Source organism: Phasianus colchicus, chromosome 8, assembly GCF_987193195.1.
Source record: "Phasianus colchicus chromosome 8, bPhaCol1.hap1.1, whole genome shotgun sequence".
Lineage (NCBI taxonomy): Eukaryota > Metazoa > Chordata > Aves > Galliformes > Phasianidae > Phasianus > Phasianus colchicus.
In genome coordinates this window covers 1,256,748-1,275,037 of record NC_143443.1, presented here as the reverse complement: position 1 = coordinate 1,275,037, position 18,290 = coordinate 1,256,748, and the positions used below count along the sequence as shown (strand labels likewise).

General features: G+C 43.7%; 1 protein-coding gene across 2 annotated transcripts in view; it reads right to left on the bottom strand.

Moving 5' to 3' along the window:
* Positions 1-5,430: 5,430 nt before the first annotated feature.
* Positions 5,431-18,290, bottom strand: part of RNLS (renalase, FAD dependent amine oxidase) — a 70,186-nt gene continuing 57,326 nt past the window's right edge. The window contains exons 5-6 of one of the 2 annotated variants that reach the window (XM_031602543.2): positions 10,922-11,097; positions 5,431-6,696 (exon numbers count right to left, since the gene is read on the bottom strand). In XM_031602543.2, the coding sequence (XP_031458403.2) occupies positions 6,544-6,696; positions 10,922-11,097 (329 nt within the window). In that variant the 3' untranslated portion in view covers positions 5,431-6,543. The remainder of the gene's footprint in view (positions 6,697-10,921; positions 11,098-18,290) is intronic. The other variant, XM_031602542.2, reaches the window with a different exon arrangement.

Sequence of the window (18,290 nt, the reverse complement as noted above, 5' to 3'; positions counted from 1 at the left end):
ACCACCTCTCTAGGCAGCCTGTTCCAGTGCTCCATCACCATTAATGTAAAAGAAGTTCTTCCGCATGTTAGCATGAACTTCCTATATTCATGTAATGCAGGCCATTACTCCTTGTCCTATTTCTGTGCACCACCAAGGAGAGCCCAGCCTCATCAATTCGCCTCCCTCCTCCCTTTATAAATTTAAAAATATTTATCAGATCCCTCCCTCCATCTTCTTTTCCCCAGGCTGAACAGATCCAGGTTACTCAGCCTTTTCTCATATGGAAGATGCTCCAGGCCCTTCATCGTCTTTGTGGCCCTCTAATGGACTGCTTCCAGGAGATCCCTGTCTTTTTTGAACAGGGGAGCCCAGAACTGGACACAACAGTCTAAACATGGCCTCACCAGGGCAGAGTAGAGGAGGAGGATAATATCCCTCAACCTACTGGCCAGGGTCTTTTTAATGCACCCCGGGATCCCACTGGCCTTCTTGGCCACAAGGGATCATGGCCAACCTGTTGTCCATCAGGCCCCCCATGTCCTTCTCCACAGAGCTCATCTCCAGTGGGTCAGCCCCTGATCTGTACTGATGCATGTGGTTATTCCTCCCCATGTGCAAGACTCTACATTTGCCCTTGTTAAATCTCATCAGATTTAACTGATGTTAAATCTTGTTAAATCTCCTTCCTGCCCAACTCTCCAGCCTATACAGATCTTCCAGCATGTCAGCCACTCCTCCCAGCTTTGTATCATAAGCAAACTGGCTGAGGGTGGACTCTATCCTTTCATCCAGGTCGCTGATGAAGATGCTGAACATGACTGGACCCAGCGCTGACTCCTGGGGAACACCGCCAGTTACAGGCCTCCAGTCAGACTCTGCGCTACTGATGACCACCCTCTGACTCTGCTACAGGCCACCTGATCAGGGGGAGCCTGTTGACGAGGCCTTCTTGCTTCAGCAGCAGGAATTGTTGCTCTCGCAGGCTCTTGTCCTGATGGGAGATTTCAACACCTGGATGTCTGCTGGGATAGTGGCATGGCGGCTGGCAGACAATCCAGGAGATTCCTCGATCCGTTGAGCATAACTTCCTGATCCAGGTATTCGATGGACCAACCTGAGGTGAAGTCCTACAGGACCTGGTGCTCACCAGTGTGGAGGAGAGCACTGGAGAGGTTAAGACTGGAAGCAGATTGGATGCAGTGATCATGCCATGATGAAATTTGTGATCTGGAGGAATGCAGGCCTAGAAAAAGTAGTCAGGACCCTGAGCTTCAGGAGAGCAAACTTCTGGCTACTCAAGGAACTGCTGGATGGGATCTCCTGGGAAAGTGTCCTTGAGGGTATAGGAGAAGAACAGAGCTGGCAGCTCTTTAAGGACATCCTTCTGAGGATGCTCTCCATCCCCCAGCAGAAGTCGAGTAGGGGAGGCAGGAGACCAGCATGGCTGAGCAAGGACCTGCAGCTTAAACAGGAAAAAAGGGAAAAGTGCAGGAAATGGAAGCAGGGTTGTGTAGCCTGGGAAGAATATAGGGATGTTGTCTGCATATGTAGAAATAAGACTAGGAAAGCCAAGGCACAGATAGAGCTGAACTGCAAGGGATATGAAAAATAACAAGAATGGGTTCTACAGGTACATAGGCAGGAGGAGGCAGGCCAAGGAGTGTTCCCCCTCTGATAAATGAGGACAGATATCTGGCTTCCTCTGACATGGAAAAAGCTGAGGTGCTCAATAAGTGCTTTGCCTTGGTCTTCACTGATGGTCAGGCTCCTCCCCATGGCTGCCAGGACCCTGAAGCCCTAGGTGTGGGTGAGAGGAGCGGATTCCATCCCACTGTAACAGTGGAACAAGTCTGAGACCTCCTCATGAAACTGAATGTATATAAGTCCATGAGGCCGGATGATGTCCATCCTAGGGTTCTGAGAGAGATGGCTGATGTGGTCGCTGAGCCGCTCTCCATCATATTTGAAAAATCATGGCTGTCTGGTGAAGTCTCCAGTGACTGGAGAACGGGAAACATTACTTCTATTTTTAAGAAGGGTCATCAAAAGGATGACCTGGGGAACTACAGGCTGGTGAGCCTCACTTCTGTGCCTAGGAAGATCATGGAGTAGATCCTCCTAGAAGCTATGTTAAGGCACATACGAGATAAAGAGATGATTCAAGACAGCCAGCATGGCTTCACCAAGGGCAGATTGTGCCTGACCAATCCGGTGGCCTTGTATGATGGAGTGATTGCATCAGTGGACAGGGGAAGGGCAATGGATGTCATCTGTTGGGACTCCTACAAAGCCTTTGACATTGTCCCTCACCACATCCTTCTCTCTAAACTGGAGAGGTATGAATTTCAAGGATCGACTATTTCAGCTCTTGTGAGGCCCCATCTGCAGTACTACGTCTAAGCTTGGAGCCCCCAGTACAAGAAAGATGCAGAGGTCTTGGAACGAGTCCAAAGGGCCACTAAGATGATCAGAGGGCTGGAGCATGTCTCCTATGAAGAAAAGTTGAGGGAACTAGGCTTGTTTAGCTTGGAGAAAAGGTTCTGGGGAGACCTCATTGTGGCCTTCCAATGCTTGAAAGGAGCACAGGAGGGAGAAACAGCTGTACATGAGAGTGGATAATGATAGGACAAGGGGGAATGGTTTTAAACTGAGACAGGGGAGGTTTAGGTTAGATATTAGGAGGAAGTTTTTCACACAGAGGGTGGTGATGCACTGGAACAGGTTGCCCAAGGAGGCTGTGGATGCCCCATCCCTGGAGGCATTCAAGGCCAGGCTGGATGTGGCTCTGAGCAGCCTGGTCTGGTGGTTGGCAACCCTGCACATAGCAGAGGGGTTGAAACTAAATGATCTTTGAGGTCCTTTTCAATCCAGGCCATTCTATCATTCTATGATCCCTACAGGCCCTGGCAACATTCCTACATTCTTTCCAGGTGGACAGGCCCTTTTCCCACATTTCACAGACCTTCTTCTTTCCTTTCAGTTTATCCATGACTTCTTTCTTCATCCACACAGGCCTCTTGCTGCCTTTCCCTTACTCTTAGGGATGCACCAATCTTGAGCTTGGAAGAAGTGGTGTTTAAGTGCCAGCCAGCTTATGAGCTTCCTTACCTTCTAACACTCCAGTCCATATGATACCTCCAAATAGGTCTTTGAAGAAGTCAAAGTTGGCTCTCTTGAAGTCCAGGATAGAAGCAATTCTACTTACTGCATTGCTTCTTCCACACAAGATCTTGAAATCCACCATCTCATCATCACTGCATCCCAACCTTTCCTCAATCTTCACATCCCTGATAAGCCCTTCCTTGTTAGTAAAAGCAAGGTCAATTAGCACACCCCTCACACCCCTCCTTGTTGGCTCCTCCACCACCTGTGTCAGAAAGTTATCTTCAGCATACTGCCGGAACCACCTAGACCTTGTGTGCCAGGCCATGTTTCTATCCAATAAATATCAGGATGGTTGTAAAGCTGAGAGTAAAGGGAGCTCTATAAACAGGCCTGTAATAGCACGTTTTGGAGATGAGCTTTGTGGCTCTGATGGGTTCAGTCAAGGGATGAAGAGCTCAGCCAAGGGATAGTCACTGGGTGCAAGTCAACACAACTGTGAGTTAAAATGCTTTGAGCATTTATGGCCCCATCTTTCCTTGAAGAGGAAGACAATAATGTAGTCATTTGAGAGTGGAAATGCTTTAATTCAGCCAAAGTCTTTGGGCATTAGCTGCAGCTCATGACATCCAGATCATACACAGCCATTGCCATGTCTGGGAACAGGGAGACGTGGCTCATAATTGATGGGTATGCCAGTTAACCAAAAATTACCTCCATCTGAGCAAGGCTGAGGAAATCCACCGGACAAGTCTGCTGCCTGTATCTGTTCGGATGCAAACAGTGGCCTCTTTAAAACATCACCACTCACTACCCACCTTGCATGGGAAAGCTGGCCACACTGTCTCCTTGCTTGCCTATAGGAAACCAGACATTGCTACAGGGAGACCAAGCTGCCCCATGCTGGAGATTTCCTGCAGAGGAATGTGTCCATGAGCACTTAACACTCCATCTTAAAAAAAAAAAAAAAAAAAAAAAAAGAGTCAATTGTGTTTAAATTGACTGAATCTGAGGAATCAATAGGAAAGAAGCATTTTGATAGACTGTCATGAAATTGGGAATGACGGGAGCAGTTAGCATTTGAGACTCACCATGATTCAAGTTTGATCAGAATTCTGGCCTTAAAATCTCTGAATCTGTGATTTCCAGGTTTTCTGACGTCTAACAATGACCAAAACTTTAGGATTGTTGAATGGCTGGGGTCAGAGGTAGCTTTGCTTTTCTGCCATTTGCAGTACTTAGGTCTGCTTCTAACGTCAGACATCATTACTCTCTGGAGCATCCCTGTTTATGAGGCAGCTACAGAGACAATGTAGTGTTATGTCAAAGATGTCTTATTTTCTGTTTTCTGCATGCCACACGCTTTTCAGGAAGGTTATCCATTTGGCTTTTCAGTGGTTTGGTAGCATTCAAAATTGAAGGAGGGAAAGGAAGTGCAAATTTTAGTGTGCTTTAATTCAAATACAGCTCTGAAACAAGGGACAGAAAGAACAAAGATGAAAAGAAACAGCATATCCAAGCAGACAGGTAAAACTGCAAGCTGCTCCTTCACCCTTGCAGGGGCACAACTGACTTCATTCCCACATCCTTCTCTGTGCACTAAGGCAGAGTTTGGATAGAGAACAACTGGTTGGATAGAACCCCATAAGCTCAAATGGGTCTAGCAATGGTGCTCCCCACTGCCATGGTGGCAGCTTCTAAGGGAACCGACCACCCAGTGGGATACTGTTGTGTGTGGTTCAACATCAGAGAATTTCTCCTTTAGGAACCTATTCCTGGAGGACACCTGGATGGAAGCTGAAAAGCAAATATGAAAAACATGGCTACTTACTCTGTTTTGCTTGTTTTCATCTAGGTTTTCCAACGCTGCAATATCAAACTTTGCTTCAGCTTGGACTTCTGTTGCTTTTGAGCTAGACCAAACCAGTACTAAATTCCTTAACAGCTTAGTTTATTCCAGGGCCATGTGGAATGGCTACCTTTCTCCTTGGGAAACAGGAATTCAAGTGTCTCTGTAGAAGACCTGCTCACATACATGCTCACCATTTGTGATGGAAACTTACAGGTTCAGAGCTGAATGGAGCAGACATGATAACATTGAGTGTTAAACTTGATTACTTCAGAGAAGTAGAAAAAAATCAATGAATCCAGCTGGTGCCGTAAAATATCTTTCAAAGGTGTTTTAAAAAATAACTTAAGTCTTAAAATTCTTGGTCACTTAAAATACTCCATTAGAAATGGTCAAAAGCAGCATTAAACTACCATGTTCAGTAGCCTGTGAATGCAGGATTTTTGTGAAATAAGGGGATTTAAGGAAGAGGCAGAACTGTAGTTCTTTAATGGATGCATGGTTAAAATTCTGCCTGTGGAAAATAGTATTTTTTTGTTTTTATTGCTGTTGTACATAGAAATGCTAAACTTGTGACATTTGATTTAGGAGAAAGGGCAAGATAAATTCAAACTTAGTACAAAGGGTTTCTTCGGTTAATTACTAAGCAATTTTAAAATGGATTTCCCAGGAACATTGTTTAGTAGCTTAGAAATACTTGAAACTGTGACCAGTAGTATTTTTGACACAGTTACACTTGCTTTCTTTTATTTTAGGAATTCAAATCATATTCCCTGTTCATTCACTCACATCTGTATTTATATACTTCCCTAGACCTGCTGCTGCATTTCTACACTTGTTCTGCCAAAGAAAAGTATAGATCTGTCTGGAACTCACCCTGCTTTCAAACAAACTGTTTATTTTAAATCAGTTTTTATAGCACTGGTGATTTAACTGGAAATGGGAAACGTCAGCATAATTTTCTTATTAACATGCTATCATGGAATACGTTTCAACTATTTCCCCTCCTTCTCTGCATTTGCCAGAGAAAGCAGCTAAGCCACCTTCCACATTGGCTGCTAATTACCCTGACTACTCCACTGCCTGGGAGGAGGAAAAAGCTGTTCCTGGTGTTGGAGCCTATGCCAGCACATAGCCACAAGGCACTGGTCACTCTAACATGGTCAACAGTCTATTTTGGTGGCATGTCATTTCCAGCAGCAGCATCAATCTCTTGTAATGAGCTCTTCCATCAGCCTGCAACCAGGGCTTCAGAAAGCTGCAGGCTAAGAAAGCAGGGTGGCAGAGATCTACAATGCCTCCTTTGCATTTTGTCAACACCAGGAGACATGGTTAGACTTACAGTAAGCCATCCAACTTGGAAAGCACAGCTGCTAGAACTCAGTGGCTTTGACTAGAGATATCAAGCAAAGTAACCACTCAGCACAGATCCTGGAAAATTCATTTAAATTCCATTTCAGTAATTATTACAGTACACCGCTAGGTCTTCCTTTATTACTTTATTTTTTGCAAGATAGAAACCAGTGGCTTTTATACTAAACTAGAATTCAATCCATCATAAAAAAAATTAATCATAAATCTAGGCTATGTTTAGCAGTGAACTGCAACAGTTATAAATGAGACCTCACAGTCTCTGCAAGACTCATGGCAGACTCTATGCAGCCATCAAAGTTGGAACAAGTAAATCCATCGCCCCCACAAATCAGGAGAGGTTGAGAATGAAGAATCATTTGTCCTGAACAATTGGGCACTGCTTTTGTAACCTGAAAAAGAAAAGCAAACAAGGATATGGAAAATAAAGTATATTATACAGAAAGATCAGTATTGCCTAGAAAAATGTCTTCATATGAAATGCTTCATGTGAAATGAAATGCATCCCAGATTTTAGGTTCTAATATTAACAATCAAATAGTAAAATATTTATTTTGAAGAGTTAAGTAATTAGAATAAAGCTCTTCTGCATATGGAAAACAGAAATTTTACTGCCCTGTCCTGTCTTATTCTGAGTCTGTTTCAGCAGAAATAAAGCCTGATCCTGGACAGTTCATGATGGGCAGTTCAATCCAAAAGCCTTCACATGAAAATGGTTTCTTTTGTTTCAAAAAATGTGTAAAAAAATTAGGAGTTCAGAAGGTAAACACTCTGAAATGGGACATGACAAAAAATCAAACAGTAAAGAAATTTTTTTCAGTGAAAAAAACTCATGGCCTGAACACACAGAAATCCATAGAGAAACTTTGAAGGATTCAACTACTGTGCTCCATAGTTGTTGGCTTTATTTGCTTCCTTCATCATCTGAGAATACAGCTGAGGCAAAGCATTTAAATGTTAATAGAGCAAAGACATTTAATCCAAATAAACCAAGTCCTCTGCCCTCTGACTCACAAAGAGAAGAGGCACGGGAACAATGCACCAACACCACTATGCTGGAAATCTGGCCAAGCACATGTGCTAGGTCTTACAAGATCTAAATACTAGATTGGAAAAGCCATTGGCTTTTTATGTTATCCTGTGTATTCTCTTAAATTAGGATCACTGTGATGCCACACAATGACTTAATGGACAGAAGTGAGCAGCACAACCCCAAAGGAACAAAAAGATTCACATGGACCAGCTCTGCTCCTCTTTTCCTTGTATACGTCCCCTCTGTTGGCTCCTCTGAGAGCCACAGAGTGGGATAGCATGGCAGGAGAAGGAAAACACTGATTGTCCACATTGTACCAAGCCAGTACATTCCAGAGTAGCACTGGTGTATGTCAGAACAGAGATAAGGTAGCAGGAATAGCAATGGTAAGCATGAAGGCAGAGAAGGTCCAGGTAGAAGGGAAAAGAAAAGAGAGAGACAATGCAGCACTCTTTGATGTAGTTATGAGAGAAGAAACACTGGAAGAGATATTCTGGTAAAAGGAATGATGAAACATGACCCACAAGGATGAAATGCTGAAATAGAAGAAAAAATATCAAGAGTGACAAAGAGAGAGGAAAACGAGCAGCACAACGATGGAGCAGAGATCAACCACAGAGATCATAAGGCATGATATGGAGAATGTAATTTTCTTTCCATATTCCCTTGATTTTCTGCCTTGCTTTTGGTCCAAAGACATGTTTTGGGTTCCTGTGCAGTAAACTGTTACTGAGCTCTATTGTGGTAGTGTCAGCTCCAGTGAACAAGATCAAGACCCAAGGCAACTTGCCAAGTCCAGGAGATTTTTCCAGTGACTCAGATGTAGCTCACCATTGGCAAGAAGGTCCACAGTTACAGAACTGCCACAGAAATCAATGCACTACCAAAAATAATTCTCACTACAAAAGCAGTAAGTGTGTACACATATACATATGTAGAGACAAAAAGTGAGATGCATAGGTGTATGTAGTGAAGTCTAACAAAAATCCCAGACATAAGCATTTAGAACAGGTATTGTCCAAAATTACTTTCAGCTACATAGCCCAGCCTGCCGGATCTCCATCCTTGGAAGACTTAATGACTGTTTACAAGGGTGGATAGTCATAGGACAAGGGGGAATGGTTTTAAACTGAGACAAGGGAGGTTTAGGTTGGATATTAGGAGGAAGTTTTTCACACAGAGGGTGGTGATGCACTGGAACAAGTTGCCTAAGGAGGCTATGGATGCCCCATCCCTGGAGGCATTCAAGGCCAGGCTGGAAGTGGCTCTGAGCAGCCTGGTCTGGTGGTTGGCAATCCTGCAAATAGCAGGGGGGCTGAAATCAGATGATCTTTGGGGTCCTTTTCAATCCAGGCCATTCTGTGATTCTGCAAAGATTTCAATACTCAGCAGGAAAAATCCATGGTGGAACTGATCTAGAGTTGACAACAGTTATGCTTTTAGCAAAAGGTTGAACTAGAGACCTGAAGAGGTCCTTTCTGTGGTCCAATTTGTATGATTCTGTGTTTTGTCAAAATCCCTTGCACATGTAAAGTGGCTCTGTACAAGGGATGGTTTGGGATGTTGGTGGCCCTGAATGCTAATAGTGTCTTATCATAATTAAAGCAGGGGATCCAGAATTGCATCTGTGCTGATCAGTAGTGTAAGTAGAAGTTTGGAAGTCCTAATCCCTCATCCGCCATGGATAATTGTAATGTCTGCATTTTAATCCCAGGATTGTGTTTGGCCATGTGAAGGACACTACAGATGGATTTAATTAACAAGCAGGATAAATCCTGTCTAAAAGAGTCAGGGGAAAGATGCACCCATCTCATCAGTTCCCCTTGCTTCAGTGACAACAGGTTATTATAACTAAAAGTAAAAGACAGCTTTATGAGAAAGGGGGAACTCTGTTCCAGATATTTAATTTAGGTAGTGATTATTTTACAGAGTGCACACCTGGCAATAGAGATCTCTTACTGAGGTAACAGATCTGACCTATGCTAACTTATTCGCAATTACTTATTTACATTCACCCACTGAATTAAAGATTGGTGATAATTCTTCCTGTGACACAGACATAAAACTCAAGCAACCATTGAAACCAGTGATTTTAGTTGGTACCAGCGCAGTAGGTAGCAGGCAAGAGAGGCAGAAGATAGTGGGAAGAGCTGTAAGTTGGACAGTGGCTTGGTGTTTGAGAAAAGTTCAATGTCATGAACATCAGCATTATCTTCTGAACAAACATCGTTCCTGCAATCTGGTGGAAATGTGGCTGAACACGGTGCAGCTAAGAGAAAAAAGAACCCCAGAGGCAGAATTGTGTAGTTCAGCTGCGTGCTGGTTCCCTTCACGCTAAGTGTGGATGAAGTGACAGATTTCTGGTAGCAACTGTTTTACCAGCATAGCCTCGTCCAATTTTGTTTAGAAATACTTCTTACTTTGTTTTGAGAGCCTTCCCCAGACTTGATCAACCAAGCACTTGATCAAAATCTTCTCCCTAACGCCTGCAGCACTTGTGCTCACATGCAGTTTGAAGGAAAAAGGTAATGCAGAAGAAGAGAAGACAGAATCAGAAAAGGGTGAATTAACAATGGCAACGGTACAGACATGCCATAACTAACAAAAAAAAACCCCAGAACCAATAAACAGGAACATACAAAACACACAATATGAGGCATCTAACACATAAATGCATATATTAATGTCATTTTCATATGACAACAAACCCTGTGTACTGGAAAGTGATTTGCAGACTAACAATAACTAATTCACAGAAAAATAAACTTTGTCCTAACAAGACCAGGTTCTGGTTGCTGGATGCTGATCAAGGGGTACAAGCAGACTTCACAGCAATCATCTACTGTAACTTTTCCAGACTTCATAAAAGGAGAAATTTTTAGGGGACTGCCTTAAGTAAATATTTTGCATTGACTTCCACATTCAGTTTCACCAGTGTAATTTAACTTAAGAGGCTTTGGGTAAACACGTAGATATACACCAATCCTTGAGGAAATCGCCAACAATTTCCTTGGATTTTTAAGAGACGTCTGTAAAATATACACATTTTACTACCCTTAGGTAGTTTACATTAAAATACTTTTTGCATAACATACTGTTAAATTGAAGCAGGCCAAATCAAATAGTAACAATTAGTATATCCAAACACAAGAACTCTCACTATTCTGTGGTAGGGCAGGAGTTTTGCTAATAAAGCCACATGCTTTCAGAGGTGGAAGAGACAGACTTAGCCATATTTTTAAATACCAAAAAAATCTCAGCGAAGCATGTGGGATTTACTTCCTTCCTGTGCACTGCTCCTATTCCTTCTTATGAGGATTGTTGCATAACTTAACATTAAGCCAGGTCCACTACATGAAAACATGACTAGAAGTGATCTGGCTATATCTAGCCAGCCATGAACAGTGCTCGTGGCTACACGGAGGAGTGCATTATGGATACTGAATGGTTATCTCTTCCTTCTGCTGGCTCTGAAGATGAACACCACTGGGCTGCATGATGTCCTTTTTCTCAGGACACCCTGTTCCACCCTGTGCCTGTTCCACAACAATACCCTCCCAGCTGCTTGATCAACTATGAGTTACCTGTGAGTATCTCCACTTCTGACACTTTACACTAGCTGCTTTGGGCAGGGAGGGCACAAGATTCTCCAGGTGGCTGACAATTAGTTCCTGCACCTCTGCAGGGTCTGAATCCAGATGTTCTATTCCAAATGTCACTGTTGTATGAACTACAACTGAGGGTCCAATTTCAGGAGACTCTGAAATGAAGAAGAGAGATGCTTCTAAAAGAGTACTCATTAATATTTGCATTCCTCAATACTGCCCATTGTCTCTCTCTCTACCCTAGAATAAAATAAGTATCTGCAGCACCACCCTGTTCCTCCAGCTGGAGAAACACAAGAAACAATTTATTTACAAGAAACAAGTTATTTACAAGAAGCGCAGTAGAGAAATCAAGACTTTTTGCAATATTTGTAATGGTTTTCCCATTGCAATACCTCTACTTTTCTCCTAGAGGAACCCCAAGGCAAAGGACAAAAGAAAGAAGAGTGTTTGCAGAGTTACTGTGAAAAACATCTGCTTACTCTATAATTGGTTGCATATTGGCCATGCAATACTATCTACATAATTGACACTAGAATAAAACCAATACTTTACTTTTGTGGAGGAGAAGGGAAACAGAAGCCAGGGCAGGTTGGCTTGATAAATCATTATCTTGATCTACACAAGTGAACTCGAGTTTTGCTGCTCTAGCAACTTCCAGGACATCAACAAGGGGTTGTCTACATACAGGTTTTGGAGAGTGTTAAGCTTCAGTACAATCTGTGTGTAGTGGAAATGCTAAGTCACAGCCCGAAGCAGTGATTGAGCACCTGGTGGGAAGGCAGGGCCAACCCAGGGGAGCTCAGGTACATGCAATGGACCTGAGTGACTGGAAGGGATGGAGTGAGGATCCATACCCTCCAAGACACAGAATCACAGAATCACAGAATTGCCAGGGTTGGAAGGGACCTCAAGGATCATGAATCTCCAACCCCCCTGCCACATGCAGGGCCACCACCATTCCACCTAATGCTAGACCAGACTGCCCAGGGCCCCATCCAATCTGGCTTTGAACACCTCCAGGGACGGGGCATCCACAACCTCCCTGGGCAGCCTGTTCCAGTACCTCACCACTCTCTCCGTAAAGAATTTCCCCCTGACATCCAACCTATATCTCCCTTCCCTCAGCTTAAAACCATTTCCCCTTGTCCTGCTGTCACTCACCCTTTCAAAGAGTTGATTCCCCTCCTCTTTGTAGGCTCCCTTTATGTACTGAAAGGCTGCAATGAGGTCACCCCGCAGCCTTCTTTTCGCCAGGCTGAACAAGCCCAGCTCCCTCAGCCTGTCCTCATAGGGGAGGTGCTCTAGTCCCCTGATCATCTTTGTGGCCCTCCTCTGGACCCTCTCCAACAGCTCCCTGTCTTTCTTGTACTGGGGGCTCCAGACCTGGACGCAGTATTCCAGATGGGGCCTCACAAGAGCAGAGTAGAGGGGAACAATCACCTCTCTGTCCCTGCTGGCCACCCCTCTTCTGATGGAGCCCAGGATCCCATTTGCCTTCCGAGCCGCAAGGGCACACTGCTGGCTCATATTAAGTTTTTCGTCTACCAAGACCCCCAGGTCCTTCTCCACAGGGCTGCTCTCAAGGACCTCTCCTTCCAGTCTGTAGGGATGCCTGGGATTCCTCCGGCCCAAGTGCAAAACTCTGCACTTTGCAGTGTTGAACCTCATCAGGTTCACCCGGGCCCACCTTTCTAGCCTCTCGAGGTCCCTCTGAATGGCATCCCGTCCTTCAACTGTGTCAACCACACCACTCAGCTTGGTGTCGTCAGCAAACTTGCTGAGGGTGCACTCGATTCCATCATCGATGTCATTGATAAAGATGTTAAAGAGCACCGGTCCCAAGACAGATCCCTGGGGGACGCCGCTCGTTACCAGCCTCCACCTGGACATGGAGCCATTGATGGCCACCCTCTGTCTGCGGCCTTTCAACCAGTTTCTTATCCATTGAGTGGTCCACCCATCAAATCCACATCCCTCCAGTTTGGAGAGAAGGATGTGGTGGGACCTCACTGAAGAGTTGGCAGTGGATACAAAGGTATCACTCTGGAGATCCCTTCCCACCTGTAGACCTCCCAGAGGTAAGCGGCTTCCATCCTTTATTTCTGTGTCCATGGCTGTTGCATTTGAGCAAATGCTTGCTGCAGCCTGAAACCTTGCTACTCTGCTGTCATTGTTGCGCTTTCTACTGTGTTATGCTGTGGCTTTGCTCAACTGTGTGCAAATGAGCAAAAATCAAAGAAAAATAATTTCTCCATTGAAAACTAACCCTGATGTTTAAAAACCTGCTAAGATGGAGCCAGACAGGAGGAAATGAGCACTAGCTGCCACTTGGGAAATACTGTCCCTGTGCAAGTAAGATGCTGCTGGTGGTGGAGTGTCTCCACTCTTGGGGACAGCTCTGTTTTTCCTGGACATGGCCCCAAGGAGCCTGGAGTGTTGTAGTGCTGGTCCTACAGCCCTGGTGTTGCCAGGTGTCTCCAAGTGATTACATAATTGCATGGCTCTGCTCTGAGGCAAAACTAAGATACTTTATCTTTCTACCAATAAATATAACAGAAGTGCACAGGAACCAGGACAGCCAATGAGAGCATTTTCCTAGAATACTGGATTTTATGAGTGATTTCCCTGTGCCCAGGCACTACGAAGTCCCAGCAAATCCTTGTATGAGTTTCTTCCTAGTGGGGCTGTTGCACTTTAAATGAACTGGATGTACTTGCTGGAGAAAGGATAGGACCTGGATTCTGCTATATTTCAGCCTGAATTCACCAGTTAAATTAAGTGATTCCCTCTTGCTCCATTAACTAAAACTCCCTCCTTTAGAAGCAGAAAGTCTTTTCAGGCTAAACCTTTGTTTGAACTAGCAAATTCCTAGAAAAATATTTCAGTTGCAGTAAATGAGCATTTTCTGACCAGATAATCCATGCAGAAAGAGGGAGCTGAATGCTTTCCAACCATAGAAACCAGCCTTATAGAAATCTTTACATCTTCATTGTCACTGAGGATACACAGGTCTCCTCCTTTGAGAAGCCAACACATTCCACCCTTCAGAAGCAACCTAAACTTCATTTCCTGACAAACTTTCTGCTTATTTGCTGATCTCTTCATATTACACAACTAGGACACATCAGGGCCTAGTATAAGCACTCACAGAAAACATGAAATGATGGTTTTCACTTCAACTTGGAGGATCCTTTCTCTCAGTCTCTTTCTTAAGTGGCTCAGTCAACTTCTACTAAATGTGGGTGGAAAAAAAGTCCATGATCTACAACCAGCGTGGATATGGGATGGAGGTAAGGCAGATCTGGTGTTAAGACTGTTGAATGAAACAAGACCTAAAAGCACAGACTCAACCAAAGAGGCTTTCTTCTTCCCTGAGCCCCGATGAACTGGCTGCCTGAAGGTCACCTTCAGTATCACCTTCCTGACGTTTCCCATCCCTACGCTGGTTTCACAGACTAGCACAGGCCATTACCTACGTTCACATCAGGTTTTCCAAATGTCTGCAAAACTCATGGGAACGCCACGCAGTCTGTCCTTCCCACTTTGAGGTGGAAAACAGGTATTCCAAATCTGTTGTCTGCACGTATTGCCAGGTATAGATAACCAAGTAGGGAAGCGGATTTTTTTTTTTTTTTTTTTTTTTGGTACGTGTGATTTGGCAAATTCTTCCACATAAACTTGGTAAAAAGGCTCATTAACAACTAAGCATTCTATTACCATAAATACTCAATGCTTGCTGTGACTTGTTGTAGCCAATGATTCTTGGACAGGGCCTGCTTCTTCCAGATCTGTCATCTCTTCCATAGCATGTACAAAGCAAGTTTCAGGAGAACAGGCAGTTCGAGTTTTTAATTCCTTCTTAGAGCTACTCATAGCTTGGAGAGCTTCCAGAGACCACTGAGTCACAGCCTTCCAGTATTGAAATACGCAGACTGCAGGGATCAAATTTAGCCTCAAGTCTTTTTTTTTTTTTTTTCTACAAAAATATTGGCTAACAGAGGAGTTTAAAATAGATTTTTCCCTGAAAGCAATGGGGGTATCTCAGCCTCAATACCTTAGAGCTCTTGCACCAGGTATGAATGACTGTTCAGCTGCTGCAGGAGCAAACCTGGTATTTTCTTCCCAGTGTGTTTAGATCAGGCTGTAATGGTTAGTTTAAAAACTAAAAACTTGGCAGGGCTTCTCATGAGATTTTCATTTCCTTTATTTGTGGTGAGATGCGAACTCTCTATGGCCGTGATGGTAGATGACAAAGCATCATGGGAGATGCAGCAAGCCAGGGAATGCTTGGTAAAGTGTGGGTAATGATGTGAAGGCAAATGGAGGCAGCAAAAAGCTTTCATGTGCTCCCAGTTCTCCCTCCTCTCATCCCAGCTGCACAGCAATTAATCCAATCAGTTGATGTGGTGGAAGGGGTAGATCAGAGCTTGGATGAGACAGCAGAGTTGGCTGCAGCTTTTATACATACATCATTAGCCAGCAGCCACTCTGCCAGTGCTGGCAGAGTACCCCCTCCATCCACAGTCACTGAGGGATCCCATGAAAACTTGGGAGCAGCACACTTCTGCCTGGTGCTTTAGTCCTTCCAGCCTGTGCTACACCAAAGCTGCACTGATGTCATGCCTGCCCCAGTCCGGAGTGCTGGCATCTTGACTCGTGCCCTAAGTTCAACCTCTCCTTGGTGGCATATAGAAGATGCAGGCCTAAAAATGTAGGTTTTCTTTGTTTCAGCGTTTTCTTCATTTTAGAGTGAATTTCTTTTGCATCAAACAGAATCAACACCAGCACATGAAAAGTGAAGAATATGAGGACTTTCAAGACTCAGTATGCATCCATGTAAACATAAGGGAATCTGTGGCAGTGATGTTGTCACAGCAGGGGCTACATGCCCACCTTGTGGACCTTGAAGATGCTGGAGTTGCTATTTCATGAGGATCACTGGATGGGCAGAGCCAGGCTTTAACAAAACCTTCCTCCCAGAGACATCTTTGCCACCACCATGTCTTGGCCATGATCACTACCTACCTGAGTTATTCTGAGCAGCTTGAAGGGCTGAATGGAGCGGTAGGAAGGACGTGAACAATTTGTTTCTTTTTTTCGAAGTAAGAAGCTCCACTACTCCCTCCCAGACAAGTTAAAGATATTAGGGTCTCTACACCCAAGTAACAAGTGATAGGACAAGAAGAAATTGCCTCAAGTAGTGCCGGGGAAGGCTTAAGTTGGATATCAGGAAAAATTTCTTCTCTACAAGGGTTGTGAAGCACTGGAACAGACTTTTCAAGGAAGCAGTCAAGTCACCAACCCCACGGGTATTTAAAAGACACATAGATGTGGAGATTAGAGACATGGTTTAGTGGTAGGCTTGGCAATGCTGGATTAACAGCTGGGCCTTAGAGATCTTTTCTAACTTAAATGACTCTGTGATTCTATGATCAAACTCCAGCTGCACTATCAGCCTGACTAGCCCTTCTTTGAAAGTCTGAAACCAAATCCAAGGAAAGGGAAAATGGGAAGAGAAAAGGGATGAAAAATAGAAGTTTGGAATTGAAAAGTGAAGATCTAAGTGCATCTTCCATATCCTAAAGGGCTACAGTGAAGACAGAGCCAAACTATTTATAGAAGTTCAAAGTGAAAGGACTTGAGAAAACGTATGCAGTATTAAGCCTGCTAGGACTATAACTGTCCAGAAAAAAATGACGGAGCTAATAAAAAACACTCTGAAAAAGAGCAGAAAAAACAGAGCCAGCACTTTGGCTTGTGGCTCAGGAACATCTGGTGTCAGAAAGGTGGCTTCTACATTTGGATAACACATTTAATGCAGATTATAAGATGGAAAAGTACAGTGTCCTGGGTGAAGCAAAGCTGCTAGGGCTAGAAGCATGGTTGCACTATTACGATAATAAAAAGACTTATGACCATTCCATGCACTCATTCTTTACAGCAGCATAGTGGCAATATGAACAGCCCATGTTGCCAAGTCCTCCCACAGAGACCTTGTTCTGCCCTGGTAAGCCTAGAGTACCCAATTCACCATGGTAAGCACAGGTGTAAACTCTGCTCCCATTGTGGCCACATCCTCCTTACCACTAGTCTTAGGGAAGGAAAGGAATAGACAGTTTAAGTGTTTGCAGAACCAAAAAACCCATAAACACCCCAATAAAAGTACAGCACACCACTTCTCAGTAAAAACCCAGTGTGAATTGTCTGCCCATCAAAATCTTCTCTCTTGCAAAATGCAAAAGCTGCTTTTGTACTGTACAGTTGGTGAATCTGTGCCAAAGTCAGGGTTCAGAGTCCCTGAACCAAAAAAAAAAAATTGTAGAGATTTAAATGTGCAATTAGCTTGATCCCTGGAATCCACAGAGGCCAGAAGCTGAACGTTTCTTTAGCAGAGAGAACTCCATCAGTGCCTGAGACCTGTAGTATTCATTTGGCAAATGGTCAGTACGATATCCAGAGTATTCTGGGAGTGTGATGGGTTGATAGGCTCCTATAGGAATCGTGTCAAGAATTTCTCTCATGTTCCTGTCTAGTGATGCAAAACCTGGAGCCAGAACAGATGCCAATGAAAAAAAATAAGACTTGGTTGCTCCCTACCCCTAAGGAATTTTTACTCTGAACTGGGAGTTGTGTTTTGCTATCCAAAACCCATTCTGATTCTGGATAACATGAGAGGAAGGAAAAGGGTTCTATCATTGCCATGTCAAACAAACTCTAAAAGCTGGGCTGAGAGGAAAGTGCACGGAAATACTGCTGGACAGTGCAGAGAGCCTCATAAAACTAGGGAAAAAAAAATACATATATATATATAAAAGAATAGCGAATAACTTCAGCAATACTAGAAAACAAGCACGGGAGGATTCACTTTCAAAAATTATTTCAAAATTAAAAAAAGATACTCAAATTACACTGATCTCGAAAACCTGCAAAATAAATCTTCCCTCTAAATTATATAACCTCACAATCCTCACGTAAAAGAAGAGTACTGCTTCGATTTTTGTGTGTCATCTATCTTTAGTCCTCTGTAATACAAAGAACTGCAAAGACTGCAGTATTTCAGAAATGAGGCTTGAAATACCGAAGAATTCCCACTGTCCCCCCCTGACCAGTTATAAATATTGATGGAGTGTTTAAGGCAGCCAATCAGACAAATATTTAATATTCATACATAGTGAGCAGGGAATTCAACATACATTTTTGTAGGCTCTTCCTTATGTAACTTTTGAGCATATTACCTCTATAGATGGAGATGTACCTCATTGCAACACTGCATATGGGAAAGCTGTCCTCACAGCAGCATGCTGCCCTAGGAACAAAGGCTGATATTCCTGGAGAATGACAGACA